The sequence below is a fragment of the Nothobranchius furzeri genome, chromosome 4 (assembly GCF_043380555.1).
Source record: "Nothobranchius furzeri strain GRZ-AD chromosome 4, NfurGRZ-RIMD1, whole genome shotgun sequence".
Taxonomy (NCBI): Eukaryota; Metazoa; Chordata; class Actinopteri; order Cyprinodontiformes; family Nothobranchiidae; genus Nothobranchius; species Nothobranchius furzeri.
In genome coordinates this window covers 76106244-76122104 of record NC_091744.1, presented here as the reverse complement: position 1 = coordinate 76122104, position 15861 = coordinate 76106244, and the positions used below count along the sequence as shown (strand labels likewise).

The window sequence follows — 15861 nt, the reverse complement described above, 5'->3', positions numbered from 1 at the left end:
CTTCTTGGTTTTGCTATGGTGTTTTTGCACTTCTTTTCTTATGTATGAGTGTTTAAGTAAAAATCTTTATCGATAACCTCCCTCTGCAGTGGGTTTTTGAAACACGCCAAGGTGAGATCACAAAGACCCTGTTTTTCTACCTTTTCGTTCTCCACTGACCTGAATCAAGTCCTCTGCTCAGCTGGACTGTTGGAGGGTCAGCAGGATCTTCGCTCTGTGTTAAATAATATAACTCCAGATTTAGACTTGCCTCCTTCCACGAGTGAGCTTGCTGCCAAGTCTTTGGGGAGTTCTTGTCCTAATTTTGATGTCTTTGAGGAAAAATCACTTTATCTTAACAATTTCCACTTATTGTGCAAGTCTTATGTGTTTACCAGTAACAACGATTTCTATTAGTCAGCAAAGTATAAATTATGTGCTGATCTTATTCACATCACATGGATACTTATACACTTCAATCACACTGTTACAAGCCCTCATGACATCTGCATGCACATTTACTAGGTCTTGTTATTTGCTACTTCAGGGAACTTGCCTAAGAGAGAGTTGCTTTTTTCTTTGACAAGATCTGGCAACACCAGCTTCAGCAGACAGAGTAAATTAGGAAAAAGTATAACTGCAGGTTAAAAAACATAGACAGTTTTAGGGCAAGTAATTAGCCAGAGCAGTGTGTTTTGTTTTTGAGAGATGTGGAAGTAGCAAGAGGCAAACTCCGCCTGCCAAAAGCGAAGCTAACGTGGAAATGACAAAAATAGCAGTTCTCCCCTCATCCAGCAGGGGTTAGACCCAAAAAGGAGCAAGTTCTCATCGACTATGTGTACATGTAGACAGTATTCGGGTTCTGATAGGGTTACAGTCAGTATTTGGGTTTCAGTAATACATGTACAAGTAGAGAGAGTTACCCTGTATACATGGAACTTCTAATATCTCGATTACATAGCGTCAGGATCAGGATGTACGGGCTAATCTAAGACACAATATGCATATACAATATTATGTGCTCAATCAAACCACAAGAGACGGCCTTTTACATATCATAAGGAGACTGCAAACTAGCAAATAACACTTGAATTGACATTTTTTTATGTTAATTACACTTTTTTATTAGGCACAGTGCATACTAGGTGGCATTTGTGGTACTAATAAGTCACATTACTACCTGTATTTATTATTACAACTGATCTTGGTTACGTAGCTATTGTGCTTATAAGGCGAGCTGCATCTCGTTATGTTGAACTCTATGTGTAATGACTGAGTTTACATGCAGCCAATAACTTGTTCAAAACCCGGTTATTTGCAATAACCCGGTTCCACAAGGCCATGTAAACACTGGCAAAAAACTGATTATGTTCATAACCGGGTTTTAAAAACCGGGATATTACCCCTGGGGTAACGGTTTTCTAACCCAAATATCAGGTCATGTAAACTCGTGTCAGGACAACTCTTTTAAAAAGGTGCGCTCAGTCAGTAGAGGAACTTCTTGTATGTGCCAGTATACCGGAAGTGAACATTGACTCCCTTGTTAAAAATAACAACTCCACAGCATAAATAAACATGTTTATAGGTATTGTCCTTTTGATTGACAGGTAGCAAGTGAGTTGTCACCGCCAGTGTTGCCAACTGTTTTTGACTGAAAGTAGCTGAAGTTCCCCCCAAAGTCACTAGATGTCGCCACCAGATGACATCATTACGCCACATTGGCGTTCATTTTCCCCATAGCATCTAATATATACATATATATATATATATATATATATATATATATATATATATATATATATATATATATATATATACTGAAGATTTTTAAAACATGTTGGTCTTTTTAGGACTAAAAGGGAGGAAAATAAAAACTATGTTATGTGTTGAAGTTATTAATTAGTATGATTAAAATGGCCCAAATTGCTTTGATATGTAAAATAAATTCCAAAAGTATAAATAAAGTTACATTAAGACAGAAATGGTGTGGTGATCCAAACAGTTCTGTTGTAGGATATAACTCAGACCTCCTGCTCTCCTCATTCTCACAGACATTTTCCTAAAGAGCAGTTTTTGTATACCTCATAGTTTCTCAACTTCTCTGTTGTGTATTCTCTCCATCGTGATAATAACGGCGCACCGAGCAGAAGGGAGCGGGTGTCTCATGGTATAACCATCCCTGAGTCACTGAAGGAAATTCAGATGAGCCACAGAGCTGTGTGTGTAAACGGGACGGTAATTGAAACTCCCGTTGACTTTATTTGCCAAATGCAGGAAAATCCAAAGTATCTGAACCAGAGGTCGCAGGTTGACGCCTGCGCCGTCTCCAGTAGAAGCGTGAGCCTGCAGTAGCAGCAGACGTAAATCGGCTGTCTCCAGCTCTGCAACTGTGCCTTTGTCTTCGGCCCGGCCGAAAATGGTTTATGATTGGTCAGTCCTTGTGCACATGTGCAGATTACCGTTCTCTTTCCTTACTCCAGGAAGAACGGTTCAGAGTGCAAATGGTTTCTTGTTGCTAATCTGTAGGAAATATCTAAAAGAAAGTTCTACAGAAAGTAGCAACGGGTCCTGAGAAATGTCGCTAGGTTTGTCGCTAGGCGCTTTTTGGAGAAAAAAAAAAGTCGTTGAGGGGGGTCAAAAAGTTATTAGGAACAGCGACCAAGTGGCTGAGTTTGCAACACTGGTCACCACTAGAGCTAGTGGCTTGCACCCTTGCTTGCTCCATTTTAAAAATGTTATGGCCTGGAAATCAGAGGAGAGCAGAGTCGCTCAACTACAGTTTTCTGGCTTAAAGCTCTCGCCAACCTCTATCAGTTTTAAGCCACTTTTATAAAACAATGCCACCAGTTTGCCGCAAAGCTGAGCCGGCATCTGGGAGCCTTAGGTTTCTTACAGGTGGTCAGACCGTGGAGGTAAGTGGCACAATCGTGTCCTTTTAGAAAAGATTAAGCAATGGAAGGAAAAAGGGGGTTATGGGGCAGTCTCTGAGCTGCCACAAACCCTTTAGCTTGAACATAATTTCCTTTTAATTGCGACTGAAGCTGTGTTTCTTAAGTTTTTTTTTTTGCCAAACTGCTCCTAGAGGTGGCTGTCCTTCACAGCCCTCGTGAACTGTCTGGTGATCTGAGCTTCGGCTCTAACATAGAGAAGCTCCTGGAGCTCTGCATTGCTCCAGTTTGCCATCTCAGCTAATTCTGTTTAAAAAAGCTAAACTAACGCCCGTGTTTACTTTCATTTTCAATATAGCTTTACGTGATTTGAAGCTTGGCATTCCAGTAATGTCACTACCAAGTGTGGCAGCACAAATGCCACAAAATTCCTGCCACAGTGCTTTTATAAGACACGCCGTGGCGGCAGTATTACGCTGATTTTCTGGCATGATGTGTCTTCTAAAAGGGTGGTTATGGTTAGCTCAGAGTTTATTGGGTGTCGTCATCTTCCCCCACCCTCATAGCTCCGCTCTAGGTTCCATTTTTGTAGTTTTTAAGAGTGACAAGATGTGTGATGTGGTTAAGATGGCGGTGGTGAGAACCCCGCCTACAAGTGACGGCGCGGAGGGTTCGCCTGTTATATATACTAGGGATGTGTGTTGGTGAAATTCTGGCGATACGATAAGTATCATGATACAGGAGAGATGATACGATATATCACGATATATTGTCACATCAATATTTTCTTACATCCGTGATGTGTACAGTCTTAAGAGGAGTAATCATGGCTTTGGATGCCCTCAACAATTCTGGGTATTGCGATGTAACATCGATGAGTTTCATTAGTCAGACTACGCTCTGACCTTTATTAGCTGAATAATGTTTTCACATAAAGAACATGCAGTACTGTATGTCTACTTCCAACAGCCTTTCTCCAACACCTCTAAAGACCTAACACTGATGCGCAATCCAATGTTCACGGAAACCAATCTGCGCAGCCTTTTCAAATTAAAACAGTGACAAATTTGTTCTCACTTTCTGTCATTTTGTCCACTTCACAGGTCAAACAGGGAGATATGTTCTAATTCAGCGTCTGAGGGATACAGAAAGGCAACTTCTGGCCACAGAGAGGCCTCTGGAGTCTTTGGCAAAGTTGGGCCAACATGGAAATGAAGTTCAGTTCTTCCTGCGGCGGACCGGTCCGAGCAGCAGTGATGGGCCCAGTTCAAAACAAGAACGACCATCTCCGCTTCCTAAGCAACCTGAGCCAGATCCTCTGAAACCAAACCAAGTTAAGAAAGCACTGACTTTTAACTTGGGGCCATCAAGCTCTCCTAAAACCAAGGCCAAACAATTAAAAAAGTCTCCCAGGGACTCTTCAGAGCAAAGAACATCACCATCGTTGTCACCCACCCTTCACATGCCCTCGCCTTCCCCCTCACCACCTGCTGGCCCCTCTAAAGAGGAGGTCTTCAGAAAAGTTCTCCAGCAACAGGAGAGACTGAGAGCCATCGATGGACATCTAGAAACCGTAGAGAGGGAATCACGTTCCAGGGAGCGCTCCTACCAATCTCCATGTCCCTCACCAAACTCTGACGCACGCCTGCAAGAGGAATTGGATGTTTTGGAGCAGGCAGTGCGTAGGAACCAAGCCGAACTTGCCCATGAGCAGTACTGGGAGGGGGAACTTCAAGCAGAAGAGGAAAGGGAGCAAGGAATGAGGATGAAGCTGGCGGACCTTCATGCCAAGCTGGACGACTGTGGACGGCGTCTCCACGAGTTCTCGGTTCGTTCAACTCAGTTGGAGAAAGAGATCCAGCGGGAGAGCCAGGCGGCAAGGAAGGCCAACGCGCCCGAGGAGTCACTTGATACTGTGAAGGAAAAGCTGAGGAGCCAGGAGAGAAATAGAGCTGAGCTGGAGGAGCAGCTGGGGGAGACTGACAAGGCTCTGGGGAAGGCAGAGTCTCTGCTGCAGGTAAGGAGAGAGGTCACAGTTCTGGAGAAAATGTTGTAAATCTGCATCAGCGTTTGAGCGATGTAGGGTAGACCCTCGTTTTCGTCACAGCTAACTGTAGCCCTCTCCTACCTGCAGAACACCACAGGCACACAACAACGTAGACCCTTCAAAATAAAATGGAACTGATTTATTATGACGTAATGAGATGAATTCTGTATACTCATACCAACCAAGCATGGAAATGCTTTATTTATAGTCTGGTTAAACCAGTTTGGCATCTTGCATGTGCTGCACTTTTTTTTACCTCATGGTTACTAATAGTGTTTGTATTATATTTATATACATTGGCCTAAAGTTGGATCGAACCGGATGAAAAAAACACAGAAATAATTCTACCTAAAGCCTCTTTTAATGGTTTTACTCACACTGGACATCTTGTAGCTCATAAACTGGTTATTTGTGTACTTTACTGGTTGTCATAGACGTGGGAGTTTCAATAAAAGCCTAACCCAGTTTAAAATGAAACCTGAGCTTCTTCATAATCCACGTGAAACCCAGGACAAACCCGGCTCGATCTTTTAATTGAGCTCTAGCAAGACGGGCTAAAGAAGATTAGTTTTTTGATTGTATAGCAAAAAATTGAGGTTGGAGGTTTACTCTTTATTGGGCTGCAGGACTAAATATATTTTATGATAAACTTATGTCCTTCTTGAACAGTCAGGCGTACGGGATCTTTGTAAACCCAGGCGGGACAATATGACATATCGAATGCTCAGCTGATAGAACAAAGAGGAACTGTGAATCGGGGTCAGACTAACGTGGAACTAGCAGCAAGTGTTTTAAGGCAGAAAATAACACCGAGGGGCTTTTTGTGGGTCACCCATCGATAATTACATGTGAAGAAAAAAGAAGCGCCCGTTTCCTGTAAATGAAATTGCACAACAAAGCTCATTCCGTTGTGACGGGAAAAGGGGTCTGTGTCAGTCATCAGTCTGGGAATGGATGGAGGCAGCCAGCCAGGCGTTTAAATGATGCCGGTGATGAGCACAGCGTTGCTGTCATCAGGCTAATGGAGGCAGACCTGCAGGTGTGAACCACCTCAGCAGGCGTCCTCAGTCCAGCATCAATTATCCAAACACACACTCACGCCGCTGGAGTGGAAGGGAGCTTTGGCGTGTTTTTGTGCCGTATGCAGACACACTAATCAAGAACAAATGGATCTTGACTTGCTCCTCTGTACACATCAGGATAAAGTTGAGTGTTTCTGGGATATTTCTGAACATTTTTTTTGTCAAAGTGCCTCTTGCAGCACAGATTGGATGGAATCTTAAAATGCTCAAACCCAAATGGTCAATTTTCTGATAAGTGATCATGCCCATTAATTATTTAAAACAAGAGTTTGCTGCCCCCTTGTGTCAAAAGCAAGTAAACGTTGTTCTGGTAATTTAAAACCATAGTAAATGTTTTTTTAATCACATAGATGTGTATTTAGTGCTTAATATATTGCATCTCATTTTGAATTTATATCTGCTTTTACTCATTTATACTATTTTTTTTCTTTCCCAGGCCAAACAGGAAGAGCTAGAGGAGCTGAACAAGGAGCTGAGGCAGTGCAACCTGCAGCAGTTTATTCAGCAGACAGGTGTCCTCCCAGCACACATCCCGTCACGCACAGAGCTGCAGGAGCAAATGGAGCAGCTTGAACTAGCAGCTGGTAGTGCAGACTACATAGTCAGTGATGCGTCTGAGACTTGTTTTCTGTTCCCTGAAGACATTTCTGTGTCACTTTCAGGCCGCAGTGCGACTCCCGTGGAGTTTCCGTCTCGCCCTACAGCAAAACAGTTCCTGGGACATCCTCGAAACCTACAAAACCCTCTAGTGTCCAGTCTCAACCCTGAGGGTGTGTATGTGTGAGACTCTGCTGCTTCGCGTTCCTGCCCCGCTCTGTCCATCCCCCTGGCCCCAGAGTCCCCCCCCTCCTCTCCTCTTAACTTGTACAGTCTTGCCCGGCTTGATTGGGCTGAAGGCTAAAAGCTGTCGTTTGTGGTTTTGGAAACATCTGAACAATGGTGGTTTTGGCTACTTCTCTCCTTTGTCTCTCAGTCCTCTTAACAACTCTTGTCCCTATTTTATTTTCCAACAGTAAATGCAATCTTCCACAAACCTGTTTCTTGTCTCACTTCTGTACCCTTTCCTCTTCTGGGCTTTATTTACCCATCCTCTGCTCCCCGTCCAACTTGCTTCTGAACTAACCACGGCTGTTTTTGTGGTGTTTTAATGCATCTTGGGATTTGCTGCTAATTCTTTGTAACTCAGAGTGGCCTTCCCACCCTCAAGTCCAAAAAATATATATAAATACATTGACAACCAGTACTTGCTCTTCACTGTATCACAATGTATTATTACAAATGATTGCTTTGGACATTTCGAATGTGTTTATTTTTATACTGGGGCATGGAAATCCATAAGATCAATGTCATTTGAGTTTGGTTTTTGTTTACGAACATTACTTAAATGTGTGGGGATGTGTTTGCCTTGTACTTTGGTGATGCTTGACCTCCAAAGAGCAAGCGCCTTCTCTACAAAATGTTTTGCACTGTCCTGTTTTCCTCTCGTGTGAAGCCTTGGTCCTTGTGTGCCTAGAGAAATGCATCACTCCACCCCACCCAGAATCGATTTAAGATTTATTTTTGAGAACGTCTATTTTTGCCAAGATCTTTGTTCGCAGGAGAGATACATTTCAGAGTTCGAGTCACAAGGACATGGGTATTTTTTTATGATTGTATTTCCTCCTGTGGTTTGCATACACTTGGTTCTTTTGCTGTCATCATACAGACCATTTGACCTGTCACGAACTAAACTGAGCCTCATTTTATTCTAGACTTAAGTCCCAATTACAAATAATAATTAATAAAAAGATTATATCAATAAATGACCATTCAAACTAGAGGTCGACCGATATTGCTTTTTCTATTGTTATTTCTATTTTCTATTGTTTATCCATTTGATACCGATGCCGATATGTAGAAGAGATGGTCAGCCGATGGCCGATATGTACCAATTTCCATGGCCTATAGGCGTTTTCCACCTCATTTTCATGCTAAAATGTCACTAATAATCAGTTGATGTCCAAAATTTCTGAAGTAGAATCAGTTTTTGAACTCTGAATTAACTAACTATTAAATCTTAACTTTGCGCGCTGCTCAGTGTTAAAATAAGACACCTAGATAGTTAATTTAGAGTATTTATTATTTAATACATTCAATGGAAATTCTGCAACAGCACCCTGCTGCCCAAGAATGTGCCCGACTTTAAATCGGCTTTACTAAGGACAAAGATCGGTCGATATCAATCTAAAAATAAAAGGTAAATATCAGCCCGATATATCGGTCTACCCCTAATTTAAACCACTTTAACCAGTATTTAAAGCACTTAAATCATAATTATAATGTAAATGTCTACGTGATGCTGACAGGTCAATGTGGTGTGTGTGTGTGTGTGTGTGTGTGCACTCCTTTACCTTGCAGTGTTTTATTTGAGTTTTGTACAAACTCTGTGGATCTGTTTCATACATGAGTGTGTGAATATTCAGAATAATCCAGCTAATCTTGTTGTTTCTTAGCATAAAATTGTTTATTATAAACAAAGGGATCATCATCCCCACTTATTTTTGTGTGTCTTGCAGTCCTGACATCCCGAGAGTCATCATGGAGATAGAACATGGACCGCAGGGCGAAGGGAAAGTTGTTCACTGTTCTGTCACCATCTCTTCCTATTTAACCTTTTACAATCTAACCATTCCTGTCTTTATTCTGTTGACCATTCACACACGTTAAATTAAAAAGACAAATATATTTGCAGTTTTGCTACTGTAAACATTTCAAAGTTTATGTATGAAAATGTAAAATAATTTAGGAATCTTTGACCTATAGAGATTATTGCAATTACTGTGTATTTAAATATAATAAATTGTGCATTGTCTTCTAGATAATTTTGGTTGGGTGTTTTTCTTTTTTTTTATGAAATACTATAAAATCTTGCAGTAGACTATGAATTCACGTACTAAAAATCTCCAATGCTCCTGTTTGAATCGTGTTATTGGTATTCAGGGTGTTTTCTTGATGCCTGAGGTCTGATGTGCCAGGATTTCCAGGCATTTTAGCTGTACTTTTCACAGGTGGACAGCTCACAGTTCACACAAGTGGCACTACTGTTGGTGATGTAAGATAAAGTGCTGATAAAGGCTAACATATAAAAAGAAAGAAGCAGGCATTTTCTAAAGCAGATTACGTTGCTCTAAATGGGCCTGATGAGGTGTTTTAAAGGTGTGGCTGACTTATAATTGGTCACTCTGAGTTTTTCATGCAGGCTGAACGTGAAAATAGTCTCCTACACCTTTCTCCTGCATCAGCTTCTTCTCGTCACACTGTCAATTAGCGCTCACAGACTCACCGATATTGACGCATGATGGGGAAAGCTGTTGTTTTAACGTCTGGGAATCAGCAGAGAATGCCTTGGCTAGTAGATACTAAGCATTAGCATTAGCATTAGCAACAACACCACATGGCCGAAGGTCCTCCAGGCTTGTGTTCTTTGTGAAGGCAAAACATCCACGTTGCAAATCAGTGCATAGTCGTATTGCTGTCATCCACTTCAGGGCAAGATGTCTAAATGTCAGGAAATAAGACTCCAAATCCTGCCGTATGAAGCTCAGCTGTGATGTGGGCAACTTTTAGGTCAGAGGAATGGTGCAGCGGTATATTTCCCCCCACTGAGAATGACTTATAAGACATTCCTACTAAAGGCCATTGTAAAAGTTCACATCGTACAATAAGAGCAAATTTTACAACAGACCTAAAGTCCATGCATGTTTTAACTACCTTGACTAGAAAAAAGCACTTCATCATACATGGTCAGAATGGTTTTAGGTCAATATGAAACCAATTAGGTCCTCACACTACTTCTGTCCTCCATCTTGTTTACTCTGGAGAAGTCTGCCACAGTGCGAGTGACGTGAGCTTCCCTGGTGCTCTGCTTGACCCAGACTGATACCCTGTAGGCCTCTATAAATACTCTCATTTGCTGACACTTGGCAGGTAAAAATCTGAGCAAAGCACATTGTGTTTCTAGCTGTTTCCATCTTCAGCAGTGCCTGCTGAAGGCTGATGTAACATGCAGTTGGGTAAACAAGTAATTTTCTCTTTTGACTTTATGAAATGTTTCATGTGCAATACATTAGACCAGACCTTTAAAAGTGACTGGCTTTGCAGGAGGTGGACGAGCTCCAAATCTGTATTTTGGCTAAAGCCTGGTGCCACTCTGACACATGCATTCACCTCATACTGACCCGTTACAAACATCATTTATATCTGAGCCCAGAGTAATTCAATATAATAATGTCACATTAACAGATTATGATGATTTTCCAGGACACTGCACTGAGGGAACTGTTTTTATTAACAGCAGGTCCCAGGAGTCCCATCCAAACCTATTTTTAAAGAAAAAGCAAACGTTTTTGAATTTTTTTTTTTTGCTTTAATCCGATCAATATGTACTATTAAACGGACAAGGGATTGCTGGGAAAGCGTCTCACGAACGATCGTGAGCATCTGCACGTCCCATCTCACAATGATGACTGGAGTTAGTGTGCGCAGATGGAAACAGAATATGTATTTACAATTCACAAAATGTGACAAAATTGGCTATTTTTATTTGGCCCACTTTTAACGTCCATGTCCACATATGAGAAAACAAGTCTTGATTTTTTTTTCACTTCTGTTTGCATCAAACAACCCCGAAATCAACACGCTGTCAACAGAGGCATCTGGCAGTTTAGCTCCTTCTGGAGAAAAAAAAAACTACTTTTAACCCTCCCACTGTCCTTATTAGTGACCCCGCCAAAGTTGACCATCGAGCAGGGTTGATGGTTTATCCCTTGATGTCCACGTGGCAGGGGTGGGGAGTGAGCACCACCTCGCCCCTGCCACGTGGACCTCAAGGGATAAACCATCAATCCTGCGCAATGGTCAACTTTCCTGGCGGGGTCACCCATGAAGACAGTGGGAGGGTAAAAATGTTTAGTAAGTTTATTAGCACATTTCAAATCGTCAACATTAAAAGTTTATCTGTAATGCTGTTACAATTTCATGAACCATCTCGCCAAATTTAGCTAAGCATACAAAGCCCTGTGGGCTCATTTGAAGTTTCTGTAATTAGAAAATTTGGGGTATTTAATAACTTCGTAATCATCCAGACATGAAAAATACTACAAAACAACAAAACCCTCCATACTTTTCAAGACTCACCAAGAACAGCAGCTGATGTAGGTCAAAACTTTACTTTTTACTTTGCACGCTTAAAAACATAAATGCACAAACTTTAAGTTCAATTTTGTTTATTGGGATCTTATATTTGCACAAAACAGCATCGATAAAATAACTGAGCAGAATTTAAGGGCTTACTCGTGCAAAATATTGATAATATACATTTGCATAAATTCTGTATGAGAATAAGTGAAAACAAATAGAAAAGAATAAGTGAAAACAAATAGAAATCTTATTGGCTTCTTTAATTGTCTTCAGTGATTATAGCCACAGAAGATGAAAGAGAAACTGAAACCAAACTCACCATCTCACTGGGGCCTGCAGCTTGATTAGGATGCAAAGCAAAAAAAGACACTGGTACTAAATAAGGGAAAAATATAGGAAGTTGGCTGTGGTACTGGAGACCTCTGGGGGCGTGCATATAAAGCAGCGTACATGACATGATTAGGAACAGCTTGTACACGAGGAGGCGTCTGTCTGCTCCGGCTGCGGCTGGTCTGGGACCAGCCTGAGTGAGCGGTTCTCCCAAAACCAGGTTAGCCGCTGTCACACGCACAGTGGAACTGGCAACTGGCACAATGTGCGTTAGCCAGTGGCTTACCTGCTTTTAGATCTCAGACAATATCATCACACAAAGTCTGTGGAATAACAACAAATGAATTATTAATAAATCAAACTCCACTTTTATACAACACATGTCCAAAATGAATCATATCTAATTATAATGTATCAAATCTGAATTAAACCACAGAGACTTTAAAACTGAATTGACTTCCTGCTCATCGTGTATTGATTAGGCAGTAAAATTAAATGTATCATCAACTGGCATCGAAGTTTCCTAATCCCATTTATTTAGGCTATAACAATAAATATTAAGATTAGTTAATAAAGCAATAATAAAACACACGCATAACGTAATAGATGTTTCTTATGTATGTAAAAACAAAACAGGTTAAAAGAGAGAGGGCAAATACAGAAAGTACTTACCAGTCCCAAGTTTTTGATTTTTTTTTCATTTGAGTAAATGAAAAAAAACTTTAATTTCCTCCCAAATGTCCTTTTGTTCCAAGAATCCAAATGTCCGAAATATATATTACATTTTTATAAAATAAATCTCAGCACATGATCACAGTTAAGTGGGAATATTCAATATTGTGTAGCCTACACTGCCGCTGAAGTTCAGTTTGCTTGCACTACCCCACTCCCCTGCCTCTGCAACCCGACCTGCTTATGCAAATTAGAATCAATTCGACACAGCAAACAGCCAATCAACGATCGGCTTGAGCCTAGCACGACTCCTGTTCCTGAAAACGGACCAATCACGAACGTGCAAAGGCGGGGTGTTTAGGGACATCAGTCAAGTTGAGTGTTCGAGTTGTAGTTGGGGTGCGGCGCGTTCAGTTCTGCACGTCGTACATCAGGAATGAACCATTACCTGGTTAACAGTTTCCTGTTCTGGCCCATGTTTACAGCAGATATCACCGCACGACGGCGCGTTTACCCTTAAAGACACTCCACGTTGGGCGGCAGCTGCTATTGGAGGCGGTTTGAGAGAATTTAAAGCTGGTTCGCGTGTGAAAGCACCGACCCCTCCCGTATGAAGTAGATGAACTCGGCTTACTTGTGTACAGCGTTGCCATGAGCAGAGTGTGGCTGTGCACGTAGCAAGGATGCTGCATGACAGTCTGATCTGATGATGATGACGAAGAGGAAGGGAGGACGACCCATACTCAATTATTTAATGGTTGTTCGGATTACTCTCTGGCATTACTAACACTTTGTTTTACATCACACGCACGCACGCGCACACACACACACACGCACATACACACAACCAGAATTACAGGCTGTTATGTAACGGTGGGTTGTTGCACACAGAGTCCACCACTAGGGGGCAGCATATGAATTCAAACTAGAAGTGTAGCCTGGACATTTTGAATTATGAAATATAAATCACAGTCTATAATTGATTAAAAATGCTCTAGTTTTATTACATATTTTATACTATAGCACAACTCTAAATCAGGTGCATTTTATACACACTAAAATGATTGATTGGTGTTTGTTGTTAGCCTCAAGGGCAACCTGCTTGCTTCATTAACACTTGTAAGTTGCTTTGGACAAAAGTGTCTCCTAAATTATTTATTTATTTAATTATTCTTTATTCGACCAGGAATTTCCCATTGAGATTAAAAACCTCCTTTTCAAGGTAGTCCTGGCCCAGAGGCAGCAAAAGTTAAAGTTACAAATTTTTATTTACACAGACATGCACAAAAATACAGAAGGCAGATACAACACAGGGAATCTGTCTCAAGGGGTCTCAGTCTGGTTTTAAATGCAGTCAAGGAGATAAACTTGGTTAATTTCCAGTTTTCCTGTAGCTTGTTCCAAGCAGAGTGAACGAAAGGCCTTTAGCCCAGTTTGGTACGAGCGAACACAAAGTAACAATTTAATATTTGACTTAATTGACTGTGAGAAGTTACACTTCTCCTTGAGATTAAGTTACAAATGTAGTTGGGAAGTAATCCAAGCAGGGCCTTATAAATGAAAGTGTACAAATTCATTAAATACATATAAATACATAGACATAAAATACAAACACATAAACACAAAATAAAGCAATAATAAAGACGTGATGCTGGGTTTAAGTATCTTGATTTGAAATCAAACTGCAGTATTGCTTTTTTTAATCGGTTTATTGGTATTGTTTTCAGAAATCCCAGTTGTGTGATCTGACAAAAGTCAGATAATTGCTGATATTTTTATTTATTATAATGTGCAAAATGATTTAAAAAACAGCTTTTTTTTGGAAAAGGCACACGCAGTTTGCATATCAGTTCAGTAGTGTAAATGAGGAGTGACAAACCGACAGAACATGACTGTGTTGTGCAATAGCCTCAGCAATATTAAGATCTGGTGAAAATTCAAATTGTTTTCATTAGGGCTGCACGATATTAGGAAAACATGTGAGATGCGATAACAGTGATTAATATTGCGATGACGATATTACTTGCAATAACAAAAAATTACAAAAATATCATAAAAATGAGAAAAGCAAAAGATGTGAGGAAAGGGAAAAAGAAAATGAACAAGACAAAACGATCAGTGGATCCCGGGAAAAGCAGAATCAGCAGAAAGAGCAGAACAAAGCTAACTCAGGTGTTTGCTAACTATCAAAATGAAGTGTCGTCCACCTCGGGGACGGGCATCTAACCTATGAGAACCCACCCAATTGGCCAAATGGGTGAATAGCTCTATTTGATTTGTTAAAAAAACATCATGCTTCCGTTTGATTGATAGAATGCATTATGTGTAGCAAACATTTGAGCTGACCATTCGTTGCGATATTTATCTGTTCTTTGCGTTACGCATATTGTGCATACTGACATCGCAATAACGATATATTTGCGATATATTGTGCAGTCCTAATTTTCGTCATGGTTCTTTCCCCATATTTATTTTTCTTGTTGACCTTCCCACCCTTTTCTGTCAATGCACCACTGCAAAAAACTGAATTTCCCAGGGAAACCTTCCTGAAGGGTTAATAAAGTTTATCTGAATATTGCATTATGATATGACTGTTTTCTGTCCTATCTGGTTGGGAGGATGGTCTCTTAAACTGATGGTTCACAATCCTTTAATCTACGTAACCTTTTATTGTGAACACTCCGTAAGAGGTACAAACACTGAAATGTTTGTAGTAGCCACGCTGGTGTTGCAGATCACAGGTGCGGCCAAGCAACAAAGTATTCTGATAAAAACAATCAAAGAAGCCGAAAGGACATTAGTATGGTGTTACTGTGTCCGGTCTTCACTGCAGATTAAAAGGAGAGCCATCATTAACGACAACTCTAGTTCTGGTTGGTTGTCAAGTGTCCTGCTGCCCCCTACTAGCATTGAGGGGTATTACAGCACAAGTCTGCAAAGACTGAACAAATAAATGCCATACTTTAAGATAATTTCTTGAGCTAGTATATGCTAGAGAGGAGCCAGTTGATGTGGATCAGGCATCTGGTCAGGATGCCTCCTGGAAGCCTCCCTGGTGAGGTTTTCTGGGCACGTCCAACCGAGAGGAGGCCTAAAGGTAGACCCAGGACACGTTGGAGGGACTATGTCTCCCACCTGGCCAGGGAACACCTCGAGATTTCTCCGGAGGAGCTGGCCCAAGTGGATGGGGAAAGGGAAGTCTGGGCCTCTCGACTTAGGCTACTGCCCCCGCGACCTGACTCCGGATAAGCGGATGAAAATGGATGGATGGATGAATAGAATAGATGGATGATCGTTTGAAGGGTTAATGAAATGTCACTCAAACTCCACCGCTCCCTGTGGTCAGAATACCGCACTTGCAACCTCAGAGTGGTGGGTCACCAACTGTTGGACTTAGAAAAAAATGGAGCAAGGTGCCACTTGTTTTAGATAGTGAACACTGCTGATTTATATGATTTATTGATGGACCACTCCTGAAGGCTGAGGAGACATTTCAGCAGTTTGATTTACACCTATTTTACACTAGAAGCATTAAACATTGCGGAACGCCATCGGCACATTTCACTTGCGAGCTTCAGTGTAATCCATTACACCGGGAGAATCTTGGCTGCGGAACGCTTTCCTCACTGGACTCGCGAGATCACAAAATCCCTCGAGACTTCAAAGGTCACGGTTTGTTCATGCA

General features: G+C 41.2%; 1 protein-coding gene across 4 annotated transcripts in view; it reads left to right on the top strand.

Annotated features, from left to right (window-relative positions):
- Positions 1–8851, top strand: part of rassf7a (Ras association domain family member 7a) — a 37540-nt gene extending 28689 nt beyond the window's left edge. For 3 of the 4 annotated variants that reach the window (XM_054733224.2, XM_070550695.1, XM_054733225.2), the window contains exons 3-5: positions 3971–4884; positions 6433–6766; positions 8552–8851. In XM_054733224.2, the coding sequence (XP_054589199.2) occupies positions 3971–4884; positions 6433–6766; positions 8552–8583 (1280 nt within the window). In that variant the 3' untranslated portion in view covers positions 8584–8851. The remainder of the gene's footprint in view (positions 1–3970; positions 4885–6432; positions 6767–8551) is intronic. The other variant, XM_070550696.1, reaches the window with a different exon arrangement.
- The last annotated feature ends 7010 nt before the right edge of the window (positions 8852–15861 follow it).